General features: G+C 34.5%; 2 protein-coding genes across 8 annotated transcripts; both read left to right on the forward strand.

The window, feature by feature from the left end:
- The first annotated feature begins 2,022 nt into the window (after positions 1–2,022).
- Positions 2,023–11,345, forward strand: LOC114315064 (Endosomal targeting BRO1-like domain-containing protein). 2 transcript variants are annotated; one of them, XM_028261632.2, is made up of 8 exons: positions 2,032–2,353; positions 2,483–2,551; positions 3,418–3,585; positions 3,893–4,154; positions 4,238–4,404; positions 4,603–4,752; positions 10,777–11,053; positions 11,147–11,345. In XM_028261632.2, exons 2-8 carry the CDS (start codon positions 2,507–2,509, stop codon positions 11,239–11,241), a joined length of 1,164 nt encoding a protein of 387 aa, XP_028117433.2. In that variant the 5' UTR covers positions 2,032–2,353; positions 2,483–2,506; the 3' UTR covers positions 11,242–11,345. The 2 variants fall into 2 exon arrangements, with proteins under 2 accessions (XP_082748764.1, XP_028117433.2); XM_082892638.1 differs by having other exon boundaries at positions 2,023–2,551.
- Positions 11,346–13,331: 1,986 nt separating this feature from the next.
- LOC114315065 (Metallo-hydrolase/oxidoreductase superfamily protein) lies at positions 13,332–22,392 on the forward strand. Of its 6 annotated transcripts, none has more exons than XM_082892640.1 (8): positions 13,332–13,707; positions 13,799–13,895; positions 15,105–15,230; positions 15,361–15,519; positions 18,124–18,242; positions 18,707–18,898; positions 18,992–19,082; positions 22,230–22,392. In XM_082892640.1, the coding sequence occupies exons 1-8, from the start codon at positions 13,559–13,561 to the stop codon at positions 22,320–22,322; spliced, it is 1,026 nt and encodes a 341-aa protein (XP_082748766.1). In that variant the 5' UTR covers positions 13,332–13,558; the 3' UTR covers positions 22,323–22,392. The 6 variants fall into 6 exon arrangements, with proteins under 6 accessions (XP_082748766.1, XP_082748769.1, XP_082748765.1 ...); XM_082892639.1 differs by having other exon boundaries at positions 13,383–13,707; positions 13,790–13,895; XM_082892641.1 differs by having other exon boundaries at positions 13,396–13,707; positions 13,808–13,895.
- Positions 22,393–22,436: the final 44 nt, after the last annotated feature.

Raw genomic sequence — 22,436 nt, forward strand, 5'->3', positions numbered from 1 at the left:
ATAAAAATCATAAATGTGTACGGTAGTCCCTAAACAAAGCAAATATATATATATATATATATATATAAGAGCTATAGTGACTCCTTACAAATAAGGAGTCACTGTAGCAAAAACTAATTTAAGGAATTATTTAGGGGAGCTGATGTAGGTGTATAGGGAACCATTTACCCCTTAAAATAGGTTAAAAAGAGGTTTAAGGGTTTTGGTGGGGATGCTATTAGCTTATTTAGCCTATTTTGCCATTTTGTGTTTTTTTAGTCCCAAAATGATAGCCAAACCAAGACTAAAAGAGCGTAACTTGATATTGTTTGCCTAAGCCAAACTCGTGTTAGGTCTGAATTGCCCGAATTACATATAATTATTATTATTATTTTTTTTGCGCAACTAAGTTAATTAGTTTGCTGGAAGTAGATTTACATTTTTGTTTACAAAATCATTAATAACATGTAAATAAATAATTTATATAATGTGAAAGAGATAAAAATTGAAGAATTGATTTGCCTTACCGTGCATTTATAATTTTTGGGTGAGAAAAAAAATGTAAGGTTTTATATTGTCTTACTCGTATATATAATATATTCAGGCCAAGTTTGGGAAGATCCAAAAAAGTCAAAAAGTCAAAAAGTTACTCAAAAAGCTAAAAAGTTAACACTATTCACCAAAAGTCAACAATTACGACTGCACAACTCCCAATTCAAATTTTTCCCTACAAATCAATTTTTACAATTTTTTATTACACATTTTTCAATAAAAAGTCAAAAAGTTAACCCAAACATCCATATTTTCAACCTCAATTTTTTAGTCCAAAAAGACAAAAAGTGCACTTTTTTAGTCTTCCCAAACTTGGCCTCAATTTGATCAAACGATATAAATTATTTTAATGTCACTAATGACTCTCACTAGGATTGTAAATGAATAGAGTCGTTTGTAAACAAACTCGCGTTCAGCTCAATAAAGGTTCGTTCGAACTTGGTTCGTTAAATTTTTATTGCGTTCGAACTCAAATTCGAACTCATTAAAATCTTAATAAATAAGTCCAAATATATTAAAACTCGGCTCGTTAGTTGACTAGATTAATATTTATTTAAATAATAAAATAAACATATTATTTATATATTAAATAATTTTAAAATATGTATAAAATAGAATAAATATGCTATTATATATTTAAATAATATAATAGTCAAATTTATTTATATGTAAATAATTGCTAACTATAAATAATGTATTTATATAATAAAAATGGTAGATATTATTATTTTGATAAGATATTGATTTTTTTTAGTATGCTTATATATTATATATATAATTGTATAATCAAAATTTCAATCGTAACTTTAATCTTATATGCAAGTATGAATTTATAATTTCTTTGGTTCGTTAAGACTAGTGAATAGACTCGAGCTCGAGTTAAGTCTAAGCCAATTCAACTTGAGCTCGGTTCGTTAAATTTTTATTTAGTTCGGACTTATTAAAATCTTAATAAATAAGCACAAGCATACTAAAATTTGGATAGACTTATTTGTAGCCCTAACTATAACTTATATGTATTTTTATTATATTTATGTATAATTTAGGTGTCGATTTGTTCTTATTTTTTTGGTGTCGTTATCTAAGCCTATCTAGCTTCAATTCAGATTTATTTAAATCCGTATCAAATTTAAAAATATTTTGTCAAAATCTTAAAAAAGGTCAAATTGGACTTGGGTTAGTCAGGTCGAGCTCGTCCAAGTTATACGTTCTAAACAAACATGATAAAATAAAAAAATTATTATTATTAATTTAATTTAATGTTTTTTATTAATAATATACACAATTTTTTTTACAAATTGAATGATCCAGAAATCCGTGATCAATTCTACAAATCTCTAACACTGTGTTTGGTTAGAGGATTTGAGAATGAATTTAGAAATGAAAAAAAAAAAATATAGGTGAAATATAAATAAAATATACTTATAATTTATCTAATTTTAAATAACATATATATATTTTTTTTTAAGACCTTTTCTCAAATATCTCAACGAACATGGCGGTAAATTATCTAAAGTTTATCTAAAGTTTAGGTTCAACTTCATGCTGGCCCAACCCAATATGAAATTCCTAGCCATGAATGACATATAAGTGAGTCCGATCCCGAGTTCCCAGTTCTGATCGAACCGAGTCGGCTCGTCCCCAAAGAGTGAGACCATTTCGTATCCTTGGTCAAGAAGGAACGGAAATGACTGGAAGAGTAATGATCGAAAACGACCCACTAAAATAGTTTAGTCTCTCTCTCTCTACCCCCACTGCAATAATTGATTAATTTGGGTTTATTTCAATTGATTACCAATCCTGTACATCTAACCTTTCAAAGGTAGCTTCTTGTAAAATTTTCCCCTCTTTTGTCGCTTAAATTGTTTGTTTTGATCTCACACACACAAAACCCAGTTCTATACGCATCGCATGTATAGTATTCCAAGTTTTGATTGAAATTTTGAAGTAGTTCATTGGAGAGAGAGAGAGAGAGATGGTGCTGCATCTTGGGGACCCTGCAAAGCTTAAAACTAAGAAGGTACTCTTTTTTCCCCTCTTTATTCTTATGCATAATTGGGTTTTTTGGAAAACCCAGTTTAGTATTGCGGAACTTCGATTAGTAGTATATCATAATTGGGTTTTTGTGGAACTTCGTTTTTGAGTCTTTGAATGTGCTGGAGTTATTGGTTTTTTTTTTTTTTTTTTTTCCCTCACTGAGTTGAAATTTTGATAGCTTGTTAATATTTGAATTATTTGTATTTGTATAAAACTTTCTGTGTTTGAAGGCTTTGTGCATAGTTTGTTAACTGGTAAGGATATTATGCTTGTTTTGATAGATCTATATAATATGTGGTTTTGTAAATTGAATGGTTTGTGGTTTGACATGAACACCCTAAGTTCTCAAAGATGCAGTTGACATTAGAACACTGTATCAAAGAGATTTTAATTGATCAAATATCTATTTTAACATTTTGAGTTAATGATGCTTTGGATTATGGTTTTGTTGGGTAACGTGAGATGTGGAATTGGGAAATTATTGGATGATCCAGTTGCATTTTAGCTGCTCAGTTACTTTGTACATCATATGATTTGGAATTGAATTTAAATTCCGTAAACTGAATAGCCATTGAACGTGCATACACACACCCCCTGATAGCAATGCTAATTGCACTTGATTTGAATTCTGGATTTCAATGCAACAACATAGCTTTTGCTATGCATTGAAGTTCAGAGTTTGATGTGTTTACTTTGTGCTTCATCTTGTCTTCATCTCTCTCTCTCTCTCAAAAGTAGGACTTGGAATTAACATGTTAATAACAGAAGGCGGGTTTTTATTGTTTATGCACTACATTGGATGGTTTAGTTATTATATTCTGGTTAGTGATATGATATTCGCATTGGCAGATTGTGTTTGAAGACATATACCCAGCTCGTGATTCTGGCACACTTGAGCAACTGAAGGAGTTAAGCTCCAAGCGTAGGGCAATCGAGGAGTCCATCAATGAAAGCAGCTTCATTACAGAGGCTATTGCAAGGGAAATGTCTGGGGGCTTGACTTCTCAATCAGAACAGGTATTCTATGATTGAATCAGTAAAAGGAGCATGTATATGACAAAAAATGAAGCTTTCCATATGGCTTCTTATGACCCTAGTTTTCTATTGAGTTTGTGTTTTGATTTCAACAAATCACTTCATTTATATCCATCACTGTTTGGTCATTTTGGTGATGATTTTATCTGTTGATGAACTTGTGAGTTCAAATACTCTGGATTTTCAACTCAAATAAATTAATTAGCATGGCTGTGTCAATTCTCATCGGTATCTTGGGCCGCTTGATTTTATTCTCATTTATTTGCTGTTCTTTTTCAAATGCATTCAGGACCTTCAAAAGTTGGAGCAGTATTTACCATTGTTGGAAAACTTGGTTTACCATGTCAGCTTAGTTAGTGACAACCCCCGAATGGTTCGTTGGACTTCTGACCTTAAGATAAGATGGAGTAGCGCTCTTAGTTCATCATCTTTCTTTAACCTTACTGGTCCAAAGTTCTTTGAAATTGATAATTTGCGATATGAGCTGGGCATGGCCCTTTTCCTTTACGGTGCACTGCTTCGGGAATGGGCTTTAGAAGTTTTGTCAGCAGGTCGGTGCAATCTTCCCTTGTTTTACATTTACTTGTGTTAATTGAAAATTTTGTATTTACTTATATCTGATGCATTGTTGTAGATTTGGTGAAATCTGCTGCCCTTTTCAGAAAAGCTGCTGGGGTTTATCACCATCTGGCTCATGAGGTCCTTCCATGTTTGCAGTCTGAATTGGTACTAGAAAGGCCACCTGAAGCTACCTCAAGTGTGGCATCGGTTATGAGCCTCATTTGCTTGGCGGAGGCCCAAGTAAGTGTTTGTCTTCTCTTGTAGTTTTGGCTTTGTTAGATTTGCACAAGATTGTAATTTGAGAATTGCCTACACCAATTGTTAATTCATTAAATTTTCCAATGTCTGCTTATTTCTTTATGTGGTGGCTGTTGATAAGGCTCTTTTGCTTGTTTGTTTTTTATTTTTTTACTATAACATTTCCTTAAAACATTTTAGGCTGTAACTATAAAGAAGGCAGAGGAAAAAGGAAACACTGGAGGTCTTTTGGCAAAGCTGCATTGTGGTGTTGCACAATTACTTGATGAAGCTTTTGTTATTTTGCCTTCAGCGACCACAGAGTGCAAAGATATTTCAGCGCGCTTTGTGGTATGTATGCATTTTGCATAATCTCTACACAGGCCTTATTGGTAAATTCTTATTAGAAACTGTGCTCAACAAGTTGTAGAACTTTTATTTTTAATTTTTTTTCCTGAATATTTACACGGTCCATTACATTTGTGGAAACGCTTTTTCTAAATGTCTTCGAATTATTTTGAATCTTTCCATCAGAAGTAAAGGGATGCAAATGTCTAGTGTGCATATTGTATACAATCTTTGTTTGTCAAAACCATTTTATCTTACTTAAATGTTGGAAAATGTGTGAGCACTTTCATTTTTGGTAATGCTTCTAGTATCTACTTCATCAGTGGATATAGTTATCAAGTGATAAATAATACTTTCTATACTTGTTTTTCTGTGTCCTTTGTCTTCATTCTCCTTCCTGCTTTTCATTCTTCCTTACTAATGGCACCTTTTAGGCCTCGTTTGGCATTCAACAATTTTAGCCTAAAAGTCAAAAGTTACTAAAAAAATCAAAAAGTTTATAACCTATACCAAAAAGTGAAAGATTGCTTTTCTCTCTACTTTTTTCACATCTTTTCGTAAAAAATCAAAAAGTCATTCCAATCATACTATTTTTTTTTACCTCATATTTTAGCCAAAAAATCAAAAAGTTACTAAATAGCCTATTCTCAAACGAGGCTAGAATTTTCAGAGGCGTTCATATCTCAGTATAATTCTGGGGTCCCCCTTCCTATGGCTGTTTATTGCCTATATATAGTGCATATTCCACAATAATAATAGCATGAGGTCTTTTTGTGTCTTCAATGCCTCTTTCCCAAGTGACATTGTAGAGAACAGAGATGAAAATTCCAATAGGCATGTGGTACTTTTCATCTGCACACAATATGTGTATCTGATGCGTACAAATGCATAGGATATTCGTAACCTTGTCTTGCTGAGCTGAATTCTGAATACAGGCTAGGGTTGATTTGGCTTCATTCACATGTTTGAATAAAAGCCCCACTGGATCTGCTCATTACACTGACTACCCTCTAATATGTTAATAATTGATGACTTCAGAAGCCTGAAAATTACTAGTTAATAGACTAATTGATTACCTTTTTTATGTTTTAATTTTTATTTTGGAAAATTCTACAATACATACCCTTTGAAAGGGTATACCATATGCACTCCTAATTATGTCATTTTCTTCTTTTGTTATCATCAATTTTCTTCTTTAATTATGACTCATGAGATCTGTGGTTATGCCGCATATGGTGTTTGGTTATGATTTTTTTTTTTTTTTTTTTTGTGGTTATGACTCAGAAAATATGGAGTTATGTCATTTTCTTCCTTAGTTATAAGGTGCATATGGTGACACATCCTTTGAGGGGTGTTTACCATAGTCTTTCCCTTTCATTTTTTATTGATGGGAAGCTTTCTTAAATTTATTTGCTTTTAGTAGAAAGGTAAGAAGATGATGTAGGTTTTCATTAAAGAAACATATTGTTAAAATTGATAAATTGATGTATTTATTGATTGATATATTGATATTGTTGAATTATTGAATGCTACAATGATTCCTATATATAGAAGAGTAGGTGGTAGTAGGTAGTAGATGGAGTAGGTAAAGTGGAGGTGGTAGGTGGAGTAGGTGAAGTGGAGGTGGTAGTGGTGTAGTGGGTTAGGTTTAGTGGAGTAGGTGAGGTGGTAGTGGTGTAGTGGGTTAGGTTTAGTGGAGTAGGTTTAAGTGGGTGAAGTAGGTGGAGAGTAGGTGGATTTTAACAGCCCCCCGCAAACTCAAGGGGGATAGGAACTAACCAACTTGAGTTTGGAGAGAGTAACAAAACAAGAAAATACATAAAAATAAAAGAGGATAAGAGACACTGTATGGTCGTGTCAGACCATTGGTGAAGACACTGGATGGTGGTGTCATAACGTTGTAGAGGACACTGTATGGGGGTGTCATAACCATGTAGAGGACACTGTATGGTGGTGTCATAACGGTGTAGAGGACACTGGATGGCGGTGTCAGACCGATGTAGAAGACAGTTTATGGGGTCATGTCGGACCGTTGTAATAGATACTGTTGTGACAGTTGTTGTGACAGTTTACGGAGTCTTGCTGGACCCTTGTAGAAACTAACCGGAATCAATGTCGGGACAGTTTACAGAGTCTTGTCGGACCCTTTGAAGGAGCGAACCGGAATCAATGTCGGGACAGTTTACTGAGTCTTGTCGGACCTTTGAAGGAGCTAACCGGAATCAATGTCGGGACAGTTTACAGAGTCTTGTCGGACCCCTGAAAAGTCGCACCCTCAAAAGGTGTGCCCAATCTTTTAAAAAGGCGTGCCATCAAAAGGCGTGCCCAATCCATAAAAAGGCGTGCCATCAAAATGCGTGCCCAATCCATAAAAAGACGTGCCATCAAAAGGCGAGCCCAAGTCATAAAAAGATGTGCCGGACATGATGGCGAGGCACGTGAGTGCCTTGGCTGGCGCGCCCGTTTGTCGTCTGGCGTCAAGTGGCGCACGATACGCATGGCTGCCCCGTCTATTTAACCAAGGTTGATGCTGAGGCTGAGGCAGACAAAAAAACTTCTGAAAAAACTCTTCCTTTGCTGAGAGAGAAACTCTGTAATACTCTGTAACCAACCCGTCTCTGAAACACTCAGCAACATGGCCTCTTCTTCCCGTCCAGCGACCCAGAACATGGCCTCCTCTCCCCGTGGTCTGCTCACGCTCTTTCCAGAATTGAACGAGTCCACAAGAGAAATAACTGGTACGGTGGCCAGTGAACCTCAACCAAACACCTCTGGTTTTGCTCCGTTGAACTTTCCGATGCGGTCGGTGGAGCAAAAAATGGCGGTGCAAACTGATATTGAGGCCAATCAGTATACTCTGAAGTCATGTGTGGAAACCATGACTGCGGTCACAAACCTGTCGCACCGGCTGCAGAGCAGGACAAATGAGGTGCATCAGTTAAACTCCCAGCTGGCTCTGCTCCAACGCATGTATTAGGATGCGCGAGCAGAGATAAGTGTGCTAAAGACAGAAAACAAGGAGCTGAAGCGGAAGGCCACCGTGATGTTCCGATTTGGAGGTCCACCATATGCTGTAGTGGAGGAGCAGGGAGGAGGCAACTTGCTTGGTGGTCTAGGAAGCACGGAGGCAATACCCTCAAGGGCCGGCCAAGACGGAGGCAAGAAGAAGAGACCGGCGGCAGAGTAGAGAAGAAAAAACCCACCTGTGAATGTGGTTGTTTGTTTGTATTTTGTTTTTTTTTTTTTTTTTTTTTTTTTTGTTTTTGTATGTGGAAACATGATGAACGGGGTGAGCCCCGACATAAATAAAATGAGGTTGGTGTGCAGATCTCTGCGTCCCTTTTTTTTTTTTTTTTTTTTTTTTTTTTTTTTACGGAAGAGAGGGTGATGCTCACGAGTTGTATAATAAGGAAAATGGATGGAAAAAGAAAGATAGAAAAAAAATAAAATAAAATAAAAGTAGGAGTAGTGAAAATATATTATAATAAATATATATATATATATAAAAGAAAAGTGGGAAAGAACGTGGGTGCAAAAGTGTGAAAGAATGTGGGTGCACATGTTTTTTGGTTTTATGATCCATTATTTTAATATATATATATGGATATATATTAAAAAAAGAAATGTGAGATGAAATTTGTTTGGTGTGCAAAGCGTGTGATTCGGTTTCTTTTCAAAAAAGATGGATTAGTGCCCCTGCAAAAGAGAGTGCAGAGTGGGGATAGTGTCCCTGCAAAAGAAATATTTTATTGATTTATGTATGTTTAATTTTTTTTATTTTTATTTTTATTTTTATTTTTTTTGTTAGCTTCAAAAAAATGCCTTTGTCTCCCTAACCTCTCTCCCCCCCAAACCGAGAGAGAGAGATCGAGAGTGGTTTGATAATATATGCTCCAAGAACTGAATCCTTCATCTCGGCAGGGACGGCTCTTGGTTGCGAGGGAGTTCATCAGAGTGAAGAACCCTAGGCAAGGTGAGCCAGGACGAGGGAGGGAACGGCAGAGGCGGCGATGGCGGAGGCGACAGCGTAGCGCGTCTGGTTGACGTGGATGCGGCGGTGCCAGCGGCGCCAGATCTGGGGCGGAGCGAACATGCGGCCGCCGCTGCACAGGTTTCCGAAAGCACCTTGGCCGGCGTGGTGAGTGCCGCCGCTGGGAAGTGAAATGAATCGAAATACGACCTTGACTCGAGGTCGTCTAGGGTTTTGATCGGAAAGGAGACTGGAATCGCCGGCTTCGATGGATCGAACGGCGGAGGACCGGCGGAGGACTGGTTTTTTTTTTTTTTTTTTTTTGCTGGTGGTGGTCATTGGGAGGAAGCGAGAGAGGAGAAATTTGTAGATTGATGAGAGGAGGTTTCAATTGACATGTGTGAAAGCCAGTTGAATTGATTGTCTTGTAGCACAAAGGTACCTCTATGATTGGTCTTTAAATTGTCTATCTGCTCCTTGAAGAGCTCAGTCCAGAAATCCTTGCAGATGAACTTGATTGCCTCTAGATGATCACTGAACCGTGGCCGGTCCATCGTATACCTTTCAGAGAGCTGGTGGCCGACCTGATAGCCAATAGCTTCGATCCTTCGAGCAGCGAGCTCTGGCTTGTTGGCGTACAAGTGATTGCAGTAAGAAGAGACTATCTCTGTCATCAGACTCTCTACACAGCTCTCTGAAGCAGAGCCTTTCTTCGCGAATTTGCAGATGTTCTCTTCAACATCTGGAGAGGAGATCTTGAGCCAACTGGGAGGAGTTCTCTTGTAAGGCAGTACCGAAGCGGAGATACCCTTACCGCGACTGTGCATGCGACCCATGGTGACTTGTCAAGATTGATTGCGGTTGGAGATGATGGACCAGAAGGTAATGGAGTTGATGGAGGTTTCAATAAGCATGGTTGGGGTCCGGCGGGCGGTGAAGGCAAGCTTGCCGCCCGCCGGAAGGTGAAGATTACCAAGAGCTAACCTTGCTCTGATACCATGTTAAAATTGATAAATTGATGTATTTATTGATTGATGTTTTATATTATCTGGTGAAACAAAAAGATAGATACTAATTCCTTTCTTTATTACTGATAATTTAATGTTACTACTGATTCTATAAAAAAACACTTTACTTTGGGTTCATTATCAATCCGCCCGAGGTGGAACTTTTGGGCTTGAATTTTGACAAGACCACAACAAATGAAGACCAAGACTCACTCCAAACGGTGATTATATGGGCAAAATGCATTATTGTTTTAATATAATCCTGCAATAAGATAGCATTTTCACGGAGCTATAACCTTGTATATATGTTGGGACCATGGGCAAGAAATTCAGATCTGTAAATCTGGTTTCTGATAAAAAAAAAAAAGATTATGGATGCTGTAGAATTATTATAAGATGGTTCTGAGAAGATAATTAGGGGCTGGCTCTCTTTTTAATTTATTAGGATTACAGACATAATTTGTAAACAGCAAGTCGAGTTCATTGCTAAGGCATTACCGAAAGCTTGAGAAGCTAACGAGAACAATTTGAAGGAAAAGAGGAGAAGCAAAAGGAAAAAAAAGAAGGAAAAAAAAAGAGAGGAGAAGGGTGAATAAAACATGACAAATATTTGATTAAAATTAAATATCTACAAGAGGGTGGTTGTTCTCTTTAAGAAGTGACTACTATAGGCTATATAGCATCAATCTCTGATTCTTGTGACTCGGCACTGTATGATTTATTGCATTTGTTTGGTGCTTTTCTGTTTGAAAATTATGTTTAGGATTGTCTGGTTTTTCATCTTGATTAAATGCATGGCCATATTGATTCTCTTCCCATGGTTTTCTTTCTGTTTCTTTTCCCTTCTTCATTAGCATCACCATCACCATCATTGTTGGCATTGATTTTGGGGTTGGATGGGGGCTATATATTGACTCTCTCTTCATTAGCATCATCAATTTCAATGCCATAACCATCATTGTCATTGATCTTGGGGTTGGATGGGGGGCCTTGTCTTCATTTTAGATTGGATTTGATAATTGCCTTGGCTGATTGTTCTTGTTTGTGTAGGATTTCATTTCATCATCAAAAGCCCTTCATGAGTTAAAAAGTTACAAATTCCTCGCGGAAGGCCTAAAGATTGCTGGTCAGGTTGGGGCTGCCATTGGAGTTCTTCAGTACGGATTAACAAATGTGCAAAAGAAAACTCCAGGGGAGGAGTCATGGCGATTGGTCTTCAAGCAGGAAATCGATGAGGTGACCGCACTGCTGAGAAAGTATGAACATGAGAATGATTTTGTCTGGCGTGAGAAGATTCCGGATCATGATGAGTTACCAATACCGGAAGGTAAGAAAATCGTGAGTTACATAGCTTATCATCCTCAAAGATGGGAGAGATCACTTGTTTTTAAAATTTGAGTGTACAAAAATAATTGTGCAGGGTATTATAGTTATACTTTTGGGGAAGCAAAGGTCATCAAGCTTCTTGGTATTTTCTCATTTTCTCAGTTTGCAAAATGTTGGAATGCAATTTAAGAATAATGGTACTGTTTTTGTGAGGAAATTAAGTTGTATCTTTATTTACAAGAGATTGGCAAAGTTTTGTTCAGTTGTATGAATTAGAGGGTTTATGATGAAAATTGAGTCTCTCTCTCTCTCTCTCTCTCTCCCTCTCTCTGGGATTATCATTATTGCTTATCAGTGTCTGTTTGCTGTATTACTTGCGAAACTCAGGATACATGTTGAAGCAAGACATCAATGTATGCATGAACCTTCTCTTTGTTTGTTTTTTTTATTTTTATTTAAATAGAAAGTATTTTTGTACAGTGTTTTTTCTTAACTATGCTACTTCTGAAATGCAAACGACAATAATATGTATTGTTAACAAAATTGAATAAAATGTAGACCAACAAAAAAAATAAAAAAAATTGAATAAAATGATTTGAGCATTGTGTCTATTTTTTTTTTTTTTTTTTTTTGGCCAGAGAAACAATTTGTCAAAGCTACTTTTAAATTGCAAATGACGTGCATGGTTATCAACATATTGAATAAATAAAAATGATTTGAGCACCATGTGCATTTGTGAAGTTAAAAGAACTACAATGATTTGATTGTTTGAGCTTGTGTTTGGTTTATGAATTTTCAGATGGATTTGGAAAGGAAAAAGAAAAAAATTAGATGAAATGTGAATGAAATATAATTATATTTTATTTATGTTTTACACATTCTTTTTGAGAAATGTTATGTATCTCAAATATTATACCAAATATTCTACTAAATTTTTCACAGGGGGTGAGACTCAGACACCCATGTGAGCGGTTTGGTAGAATATTTGGGGTCCTTAATATAACTCATTTTTTTTTTCTCTTTCTAAATCTGTCAAAAAATTTATGAATCAAACATAGTTTAAAGGTCTTTAAAAGTAAAATGTAATATGAGAATCCATTATAGAATCAAGGGTAATTCTATTTGCATATTATACTTTATCTCAGTACAAATTATTGTATCGTTTGGATATCAATTTCTAAACAAAAATAAAATTTTCAAATATGAACTTATGAACAAAAATTACTTGCTCAAACAAAAATTCTGTTCGATAGTTGATATCCGAACATTTTTATTTTTTGTTCAAAAGTTAATATTTGACCCCATTTTGGTCTTAGATGCAGCACACACAGCACCTTCACATATGAATATGATCTCAGCTCCATTTCATTAAAAAGGGCGAGTAAGGATTTTTTTTTTTTTGACTCGTCTGAGTTCTGAGTCAACCAGCAGACGAGTTCATCTACTTAGGGGCGAGGGGAGAGTGGGTTTGCAGTTTCCACGTGGCACAATCTGAACCATTAGTTTTGGTGATTTATTTATTTGGTATTTGGTTTTGATGATCAGATTTAAAAAAATGGGGTAAGAAATAGATTAGGGCGCATTTTGATAACTTAAAAGTCAGAAGTTAATTAATCTTTTTAAAATTATATTACTTCTTTCATAAAATAATAAAAAAAATTTAAAATTTAAAATAAAAAAATCAACTTTTAATCAATTTTTAAAAACACCAAATCACAAGTTACTTATTGCCCCAAACATTTAACCAAGACCAAATATATAAATAAAACAGTGTGTTTGGTTTGAGTTTTTTGAATTAAATTTTTTGAAAATTGAGTTTTTTGGTTTTCATGTTTTTAGTGAATATTTTTAAATTTTAAACATTTTTTTTACTTTTTTAGATGCACCTTACTTAGACGTATCTAAAAAGTAAAAAGTTTGTGAAAAAATATTTTTAAAAATTAGTAAATACATAAAAATATAAAAAATATACTGAATTCTCGTATTTTTTTTATATTTTTAGTATTTAGTGAATTTTTAAAAGGTTTTTTTCAATTTTTTTTAGTTTTTAGGTATATTTATGTTAGATATGTTTAAAAATTAAAAAAATTGCTCAAAATATTAAAAAAAATCAATAAAAACAAAAAAATACGCAAAAATAAAAAAGTAGGATTTTTTGAAAAGTGTTTTAAAAAAATGATAACTAAACATGGTGATATTAAGAATCATGAAAAAAAATATTATAAATTATTTTTATTTTTTGATTAGTATGTAATATTTTATTTTATGTGTTATTCAATAACAGAGAATTAATTTTTTTCGTGATGTAGGTTGAAAATCATGAGAAACACAAGACATTAAATCGCGGGAACAATCAGTGAATCTCACAAACCACCACTTTTTTATCAACTCAAAAAAATAAAATAAAATAAAATAAAATATAATTGTGAATTAGAGTCTTGTTGAATCTCAAGAGCAAAAACCAGATATTGTTCTTAGTCTTGTTGAATCTCAAGAAGCACCAACCATGGCTGTTCAATGCAATTCTCTTCCCTGTTACATCTACAAACCCTCCAAAACCAAACCCATGTTTAAATTCTCACCTACCCATTTCACCTCAACTCATCATACTCCACTTTCTTTCAATTCCAGCACCCTCAAACTCTCAACACACAGGTCTCTCTCTCTCTCTCTCTCACACACACACACGCGCGCGCGCGCATATTTACAAGTTACTTATATCTACAGTATATCAAAGTTATTACAGGTTGTGTAGGGTTGTTTCTGCTGTGATTTCTGAGGAAAACATGGTGGGTTCGAGCTTTTCTGGTGCTGATGATGTGTTCAAACTCACTTACTTGGAGGTGGGTTTTGTTTTTCTTTATTTGGGTTCTTCTTCTTGTTATGTGATTTATTGGGAGATTTGCAAAAATTTTAATTGAAGTTTTTTTATAACTTTTTACACTGTAATTTTTTAAAGATATGAAAGTACTAATTAAATGTTTATAATCAAGTCTTTTTTCAATATATTATGTTCAATTGATATTATGACTCTATTTCATATTTCTTGTAGCATAATCGATCTCATGTATCAATTTTAGGCTCCCTTTGGATTTATGAATTTGAAATGAATAGATTTGACGTCAATAATTTGAGGAGTATGGCTTTTAAATCAATGTAATATTTTAGATTTAGATATCAATAATGGATTAGAGAGCTTTTATAATAATGATGGATTTCAAACAACATTGTAAAAATAGTTATTTGAAATTCTTCCCCATAAAAGATTGAAATCCTTCCCCATAAAAGATTGTACTTATATTTGTATAAAGATCTTAACAAAACACATGACAATACCTACGTTCAATCCTCCATTTTGGAGTTATCATCTACCTTCAATTACTAATCTTCTTATAATATTACAAATTCAATTTCAAATCCCTTCGTTTGAAATCCATCCATCCAAATGGAGCATTAGTTTTGAAAAATTCATTTATCCAGAAATCACTGTTACTAGTAAACCATAAACCAGAAAAAGTGTCATATTTAAGATGAGATGAGATGAGACTAGACTAATTTTTCTTTTCAAACTATCATCATGTAATGATTTTAATTTTTTTGAAGCTATATAGAAAATCAAAATATATCTTCTATATTTGGAATTGTTAAAACCTATTTTGATTTGAAGAAACTGATGAATTGGTATATTTATAATAGAGGGAACTACATGCAGGTGGGAGAAGGTTAAAAAAATTACCAACACTTCTGTGGTGGGATGCAAATGAAAGACTCTGGGGGCACCTGCATGTAGTTCGCCTTTTGTAATATGAATGTTGTCTTGATTTAGAGTTTAAGATTTAAGTGTTTTTTAATTTTTGTACAGAGAGATTTTTTTTAAAATGTTTTAATTCATGATTTCTCTTATGTGTACATACAAAATATATATACACACATATATATATATATATATATAAAGAGGTCCTCCACTAGTTGAGGCCCTCGGCAAGCACCTTAGCTGCCTAGGGCTTGAGCCGCTACTGGATTTGATTGACATTTGGGTGAGTTATGGGCAGGGCAATAGTTGGCTGTGGGATGTCGGTGGGTTGAAAATTTTGGTTGATCCAATCTTGGTTGGTAACTTGGATTTTGGTATTCCCTGGCTTTATGATGCTGCCAAGAAGTTTCTGAAGAATTTCCAGGTACTTCTCTATAGTTATGAACTACCTATGAAATGGTAAATGGTTTGTTTTTAGGTATATATTGCACTTCTCTCTTGGTTTTGTTATGGAAATTTTTGACTTGTCCTTGTGATATGTAATTCTAGTGCAGCTTTCTGATCTTCCTGAAGTAGATTGCTTATTGATTACACAAAGTCTAGATGACCACTGCCATTTAAAGACTTTGAAACCACTTTCTCAAAAGTTTCCGAATCTTAGAGTCATAGCAACTCCAAATGCAAAGACCCTGTTGGATCCCCTTTTCCGTAATGTAAGTCATTTGTTTGGGTTTTACTTCTTTGAATCTTTTTTTTTGTTTTTTTTTTCAATGCCATAGAAAACATTTTGTCTTGAATTATGTGTAATCTATCTAAATTATAGACACAAGTTCTTGGTATGCTATAGGAAAATTTTGAACATTAAAATGGAAGTTGATGAAATAATAATAGCAATCTTTACTGATCCAACGATGACATGAATTATAAATTGTTGCCCTAGGTTGCATTTTAGCTTAACATTTTAGGCATAGTGATGCCGAATGGCTTTTAAGTTCAACTATTTGATTAATCTCAAAGCCAGAATATATGGAGAATTGATCTCAAGGAGAAGATAAAAAATATAAGGAAATAATAAGAATAGAGAAATAAGAACAAGGGTCACGACCCTAACACAAAAATGGTCACAACCTTAATATTGTTATCTCAAAACTAAATAAACTCTGATATTTATAAGTCAAAAGAAACCTGATCAAAATAGGAAACTGAATCCTGTTATTATTACCTAATCAAAATAGTAAAGAGAATCCTATTATTATTTTAATCCTAATAAAATTAGAAACTAAATATTGTTTATATCATAATTACTTATAGGGCAAATAATATTAAACCCCCTCAAATTATCGACCATTTACACTTTACCCCCCTAATGTTTTAAACCCAATAATTACCCCCCCTCAAACTATTTGAATTTGAACATTAAGTTCTTTTGTTAGATATTTAGATGAAAAATTATCAAGTGTTGTGCACATGATGATTGAATTAAATTTTATGATCAAATTATCCTATTTTATCTTTTGTAAAAATTTAATATAGTTATCATGTGCACAACACTTGACAATTTTTTATCCAAATTTTTAACAGATGACTAACAGAAGGACTTAATGTTCAAATTCAAATAATTTAAAGGGGGTAATTGTTGGGTTTAAAACATTAGGGGGGTAAAGTGTAAGTGGTCGATAGTTTGAGAGGGTTTAATATAATTTGCCCTTAATTATAAATAAAAAATAAATAAACAAATGTTAATACATAAAATGACAAAATATCCAAGCCAACTTGGACCGCGCACATTCTGCATCATTTTAAGAACTTGACCTTGAGTTGGCTCTAAAATAGTGAACTCTTCCATCCAGCGAATCAAGTACATGAAATATGCGAATTTCCTGATCTTTGTTTTAGTCCAACGAATCCCTATGATCATGTTGTTGACGAGGCCCAGTAAATATGGATTGAACACGAAAAAGAAAATCTTCAATGCCAATAAAATCAATCCTGTCTAACTTGATAAAAGAATCAGTTGGTGGCTGGTCAATATGGAGCACTTCTTTTGATAAAACCACGTTGCATGTGATATTTTCTTTCTCTTCTACTTCGAGTTCTTGGATTTCAATACCTACTGAATTTACTTTTAAAATAATAGCACTATCCTCATATTGTGGAGTTTCTTGGTCCCTATGAGGAATTCTTGAATCATCTGCTAAAACACGGGCCAACAATTTATCCAAAGTTGATTGTATTTGTGCCAGTGTATGTTCTGATGTAAGACATCCAAGTTTGATTACAATTGAACATTGGTGATCATGGTTGAAGGGGAGGAAGAAAGTTTTTCTTTTTTTGGTTTTTCAAGTGTGAGTTTGTTGAGAAATGATTCAGGGCGATTTTGATTTTTGCACGGTTGTGTTCTCAATGATGGTTGCTGAATGAAGGCAACAATCTGTTTGGTTTTAGTTTTTAGAATTCACCTTTCAGAAAATTTTACTTTTCTGTTTTTAGTATTTTTTTATTTTCACTGAATTTTTTTAATATTTTAAGCAAATTTTTTTTTTAAATTTTTAGACGCACCTCGTTAAATACACTTAAAAAGTATAATATATATGAAAAACATCTTTAAAAAATTTACTAAATACAAAAAATGTAAAACAAAATACAAAAATTTAATACATTTTTCGTATTTTTGTGTATTCATTAATTTTAATTTAGATACATCTAAGTAAGGTGCATCTAAAAAATTTTTTAAAAAAAATTGCTTAAAATTTGAAAAATATTTATTAAAAACAAAAAAACACAAAAAATAAAAAACTCAATTTCTAGAAAACTGAATTCAAAAAACTGAAATCAAACACGGAATAATTTTGGTAGTGATGGTGGGTTTTAATAGCAGGACGATGTGATGGTTGGGGGTTTCGCGATCGATGACTGATCTGGATGATGTTTGGTGACGATGATTTGAACGGACGTGGTCGTTTCAAGAAGGAAATCACGCTGTTTGAACAGAGGCGGTGGATCAATCTTTGGCTCTGATACCACATACTCATAGGATCTTAGTATTTAACTACACTGTTTAATCAAATTATTGCTAATCCACTTAGGTGCAGAAGTTTCTATTGGTTCTTTAATTCCATATTTCCCTTGATGTTGGATATGATTACGAACAATTGCTACATCGAAATTGACTGTTTCCTTTCAGCTTCTAACTTGAAGCTCAAAGGGGACATGAATCTATGATGCTATACGTTTGAGATCTTCAGTTCAGCATCCACTGTGACTTTGATGCCATACATTTGCAAGATACATCCTAATTTAGTTTCATGATCCTCCAGGTCACTTACTTAGAACCTGGTCAGAGCTCTGAAATTGAAGCGAGCAATGGTTCTCAAGCTAAAGTTCGGGCTACACCAGGGCCAGTTCTTGGTCCTCCTTGGCAGCGCCCTGAGAATGGGTAAATTTCCATCTGCTACACTCTTCCAAAGCAACATTACCTTTCATGTTTGTTTGGACAAATTGAATTAGATGGGATTAGCATTTCTAGGATTGTTAGTCTGGGGGTTAGCAATCCCGTTGAATTGTATATCCTATCACATGTTCGGATTGGCTCAGGATTATGGAGAGCAATTGACAAAATCATATCAATTTTGCAATTTAACTAATTAGTCTGTCCTCTCCATAGTCCTCGTTTTTGTAACCCACCCTCTCTTGGGATTCAACAGTCCCCTATATGGAGGATACTATGTCCGAATGGACTTTAGTCCGGACTCTAATTTTATTGACCAAACATCGGATTATGCATTTTGTTGGATTTATTAATCCAATCCCTAGGCCATGTCCGCCCAAACAAACATGGATCTAACCTACTACATTTCTATAGGTTTCTTCTACAATTTGTTTAACCTGATGTTTACTTAGGTATCTTGTCACTTCCTCCCAAGGACAGTTGACTCTTTACCATGAACCCCACTGTGTTTACAACAAGACTCTTCTGGAGAAGGAACAGGCTGACATTGTCATTACACCCGTTACAAAGCAGCTTCTACCATTTTTTACATTGGTTTCCGGACAAGAAGATGCAGTTCAACTTGCCAAGATGCTTTGTGCCAAGTATATGAACTGTACCTTTATATTGGCATCCTATTCAACATCTGTTTTTTGGAAGGATATTTATGTGGTTGGCTTTCTTTTCCTATGTTATAGGTTTATTGTGCCCATGAGAAATGGAGATCTTGACAGCAAAGGACTTCTCACTAGCCTAATTCAGTCTGAAGGAACAATAGCATCATTCAAGGTTTGATTTCTGTCACTTACTGGTTAAAGAAAAGATAATAGTAAACGAAAAGAAAATTATGGTAGTGACAATAGTATGCCTTTATAATCTAATTGATGCAGACAATGTGATGGAGGCATGCGTAACCACTAATTGTCAGAAACAACATCTTACACAATATAAAGAAAAAGATTTATCTAAATTTTGGTTTATTAAAAAATCACCATAGTAGAGGGAACTTTCTTGAATCTCTTCTAGTTCCAGGATCTTGTTCACCATAGTACCAAACAAATCCCCCAGTACTGTGGAATAAGTTTGCTCAGGGCTTCTAATTTAAGTTCTTGAAATCTATCTTTGCCAAAAAAATGTAATTCAATTTGTGTTCCAAAGGAAAAGAAGTTAAAATTATAAACTTAGTAATTTGCACATGCATAATTTGTTTAATTAAGTGGTCTTTGTATAAAGTTACCAGTTACAATTGATGGCTTGCATAGTACAATTAGGTTGGGAAAATAAATGACACATTACCTTGTAGAATGACTAAAAAGTAACAATAACAACTACTGGGCCAAAGCTTTGCCCTCTAACTCAAGGACTTGGAAATATTATGAAAGCTATAAGCATTATTCTGGAAACTTACACGGATTGTTGGGATGGTAAACAAATCATCTTTCTGTAGACCAGTGGGTGTTAGATTATCCTATTTAGGTTGTTAAAATCGGGATCCTAAGTAGGATCGGTGAGACGGTCTGGTGGATCGGATCGTAGGATCGGATCGAGGATCGTAAGATCCTACTTTCTATTAAAAAAAAAAGATAAAAATTAAAATTAAAATGATACATATTAAAAATAAGGTGAAAAATCATAAAATCTACGATCCTACTTGCGATTCTACCTACGATCCTATACGATCCTACACGATCCCATGCGATCCTACACGATCCTACTTGCGATCCTATTGTAACATCGATCCTACAACGATCTGGATTGTTTTGGCAAAGTAGGATCGTAGGATATCGTATGATCCGGATCGCGATTTTAACACGCTCCCATATGATCTTACACGATCCCATGCGATCCTACACGAACCTACTTGCGATCCTATTGTAACATCGATCCTACAACGATCTGGATCGTTTTGGCAAAGTAGGATCGTCCGATCCTACGATCCGGATCGCGATTTTAACAACCATGCTATTTTTATTGCAGATTAATTATTAGAATGAGTGAATTATCACTCTTGCAACTAAGATAGTATTGGAAGTATTGCTCGAATTCCAATGACATCGATTAGGAACATTCCAATTCCTAGATCATGTGCGGAGGAAAAATGTTGGTGACATGTACTAGTAATGGGCCTGTTCTTTAAAAAAAAATTTGCTATTCGGGCAGCATTAGACATTCGGATATGCATGAGTTGGGCTCTTTTGTATAGGTGTGAGAAATAGGATAGTTATTGTCAATTAATCAGTTGTTCCTAAGGAGTTAGTGATTTTAACTTATCTGGAGTGGGAACGAAGTTGTTGAAGTCATCCAGAGGCAGATAGTAGGCATGATATACCAGGACTACGATATGAGTTATACTCAAATTTATGGTATGCTACGCTGTGGGTTTACAGCCACAAAACTTGTGGTACTTACAATTAGGAGTTCAGTTATATTAAATTCTCTATGGAGTAGAAGGGTAAATTTTTTTGCACTCTGTTGTAATGGGTAAGGGTGCAAGGGATGATAGGTAGGGGAATAATTATTGTCCAAAATTTCTACAGGGAGATTCATGTACTTGCGCTTTAAATCTGGGGACTTCCAATAGTCTTGTGAATGATCTAGGATTTCAAGGTGTTCAGATTGAGGAACAATCATGGTCGCCATGGCTTGGAGTAGTCCCTAATATTTTGGGTAGTATGGTCAGAAGTCCTAAAGTTTATGTGAGGACCTTTTTTCAGCTGTTGTAAATTTAAACACATGAGGAATGAGAAAGGCAGAAGATTCGTAGAGAAGGTTGGTGATTTTTTGAAAGACGTAAAATATACACATCATTACTCCTTGAATATGTTCTTGCCTCCTTATTTGATTTTTCCCCAATATGCAAGAATATAATTTTTTGGATAAATTTTGCAAACCCTTTTATAAATTTCCAAGAGAATATATATATATATATATATATGTGAGAAGCAAGAAAATAGTTTTAGTTACATACAACCTTGCCCAATGAAGTCCAATAGAAAGATTTGGTAAACTGCAGCTCTCATTGTATTGGACCATTCGGCAACAGCGGAATCGGAGGACCTTTGAGGATAGTTTTAAATTACATTTGACTAGCGTGAAAGGTGTTAAGTCACCAATTGTTCCAAAAGTTTAAGCTATTAGAAAATTGGCTTAACAATACAAATCAAAGTATTCAACAAAAGATCTTTACTCCTTTAGTTCATATTTGTTTGGAATGGACTGGATTAGATGGCATTAGTATTTTTGAGACTGTTAGTCCTGGGATTATCAATCCCTAGATCGTGTATCACATTTCATGTTTGGATTGACCTAGGATTATGAGGAGAGATTGACAAAATCCTATCAATTTTGTAATTTTACCAATTAGTCTGAACCTCTCCGTAGTCCCCCATTTTGTATACCACCCCTCTCTTGGGATTCAAAACTCCGCAAATGGAGATATCATGTCTAGGTGGACTATAAGTCCGGACCCTAATTTTCTTAATCAAACGTGAGATTATGTATTTTGTTGGATTATTTATTGAATCCCAATGTCATGTTCACCCAAATAAACATTGCCTTATTGTTTTGGTTGAGGGAAGATTGTTTTGTTGCATCGTTTGTCCAGTTTGTAAGTAACTTGTATATGCTTGTGGATATATATAGCATATGGGCTCTGGCCTTTTAGGCCATACTTGTATATTAATTAGACTCTGTTATATACCTCCTTCCATGTCACCCTAAAAATGTAATTTACAAAAATCCTCTACAAGTGTGATAATTAAGAAGCGATACTCAACTAATTTGATTAGTAATTTCTGCAAAATTTATTGTCTTTTGTGATTTTTGGTGTGTATGTATGTATATTTTAACTATATCCTATTATATATAAGTTTCATTGTTGCTGAAAATATGCAAACAAAAGGAAGTAAAAGAGAAATGCTTTGGTTCGAAATGCAGGAGCTTTTGTCAAGGGAGCTGCCGGATGCAGAGGTACTAGAGCCTACTCCTGGTGTGCCGCTACCTATCTCAGCACCTTTAAAACTTTCATGATGTGTTTTTGAATGAAATAATTGTCTTCCAAACTTTTTATAAATTGAAATTTTATTTACTAGGAATTCCTAATATTTGGTTGTATGGGCCAGTAAGCTTTGGACATTTGTTGGG

This window comes from Camellia sinensis, chromosome 10 (assembly GCF_055761805.1).
Source record: "Camellia sinensis isolate YWXY chromosome 10, ASM5576180v1, whole genome shotgun sequence".
Lineage (NCBI taxonomy): Eukaryota > Viridiplantae > Streptophyta > Magnoliopsida > Ericales > Theaceae > Camellia > Camellia sinensis.

Excerpts from the sequence above, each read along its gene's own strand:
- LOC114315064 (XM_082892638.1), top strand. The coding sequence starts at position 2,507 with ATGGTGCTGCATCTTGGGGACCCTGCAAAGCTTAAAACTAAGAAG. Across the intron at positions 4,155-4,237 it reads TTTAGAAGTTTTGTCAGCAG|ATTTGGTGAAATCTGCTGCC; the intron begins GTCGGTGCAATC and ends GCATTGTTGTAG. Across the intron at positions 4,405-4,602 it reads TTTGCTTGGCGGAGGCCCAA|GCTGTAACTATAAAGAAGGC; the intron begins GTAAGTGTTTGT and ends AAAACATTTTAG.
- LOC114315065 (XM_082892639.1), top strand. The coding sequence starts at position 13,559 with ATGGCTGTTCAATGCAATTCTCTTCCCTGTTACATCTACAAACCCTCC. Across the intron at positions 13,708-13,789 it reads CTCAAACTCTCAACACACAG|TTATTACAGGTTGTGTAGGG; the intron begins GTCTCTCTCTCT and ends AGTATATCAAAG. Across the intron at positions 18,243-18,706 it reads TGGCAGCGCCCTGAGAATGG|GTATCTTGTCACTTCCTCCC; the intron begins GTAAATTTCCAT and ends ATGTTTACTTAG.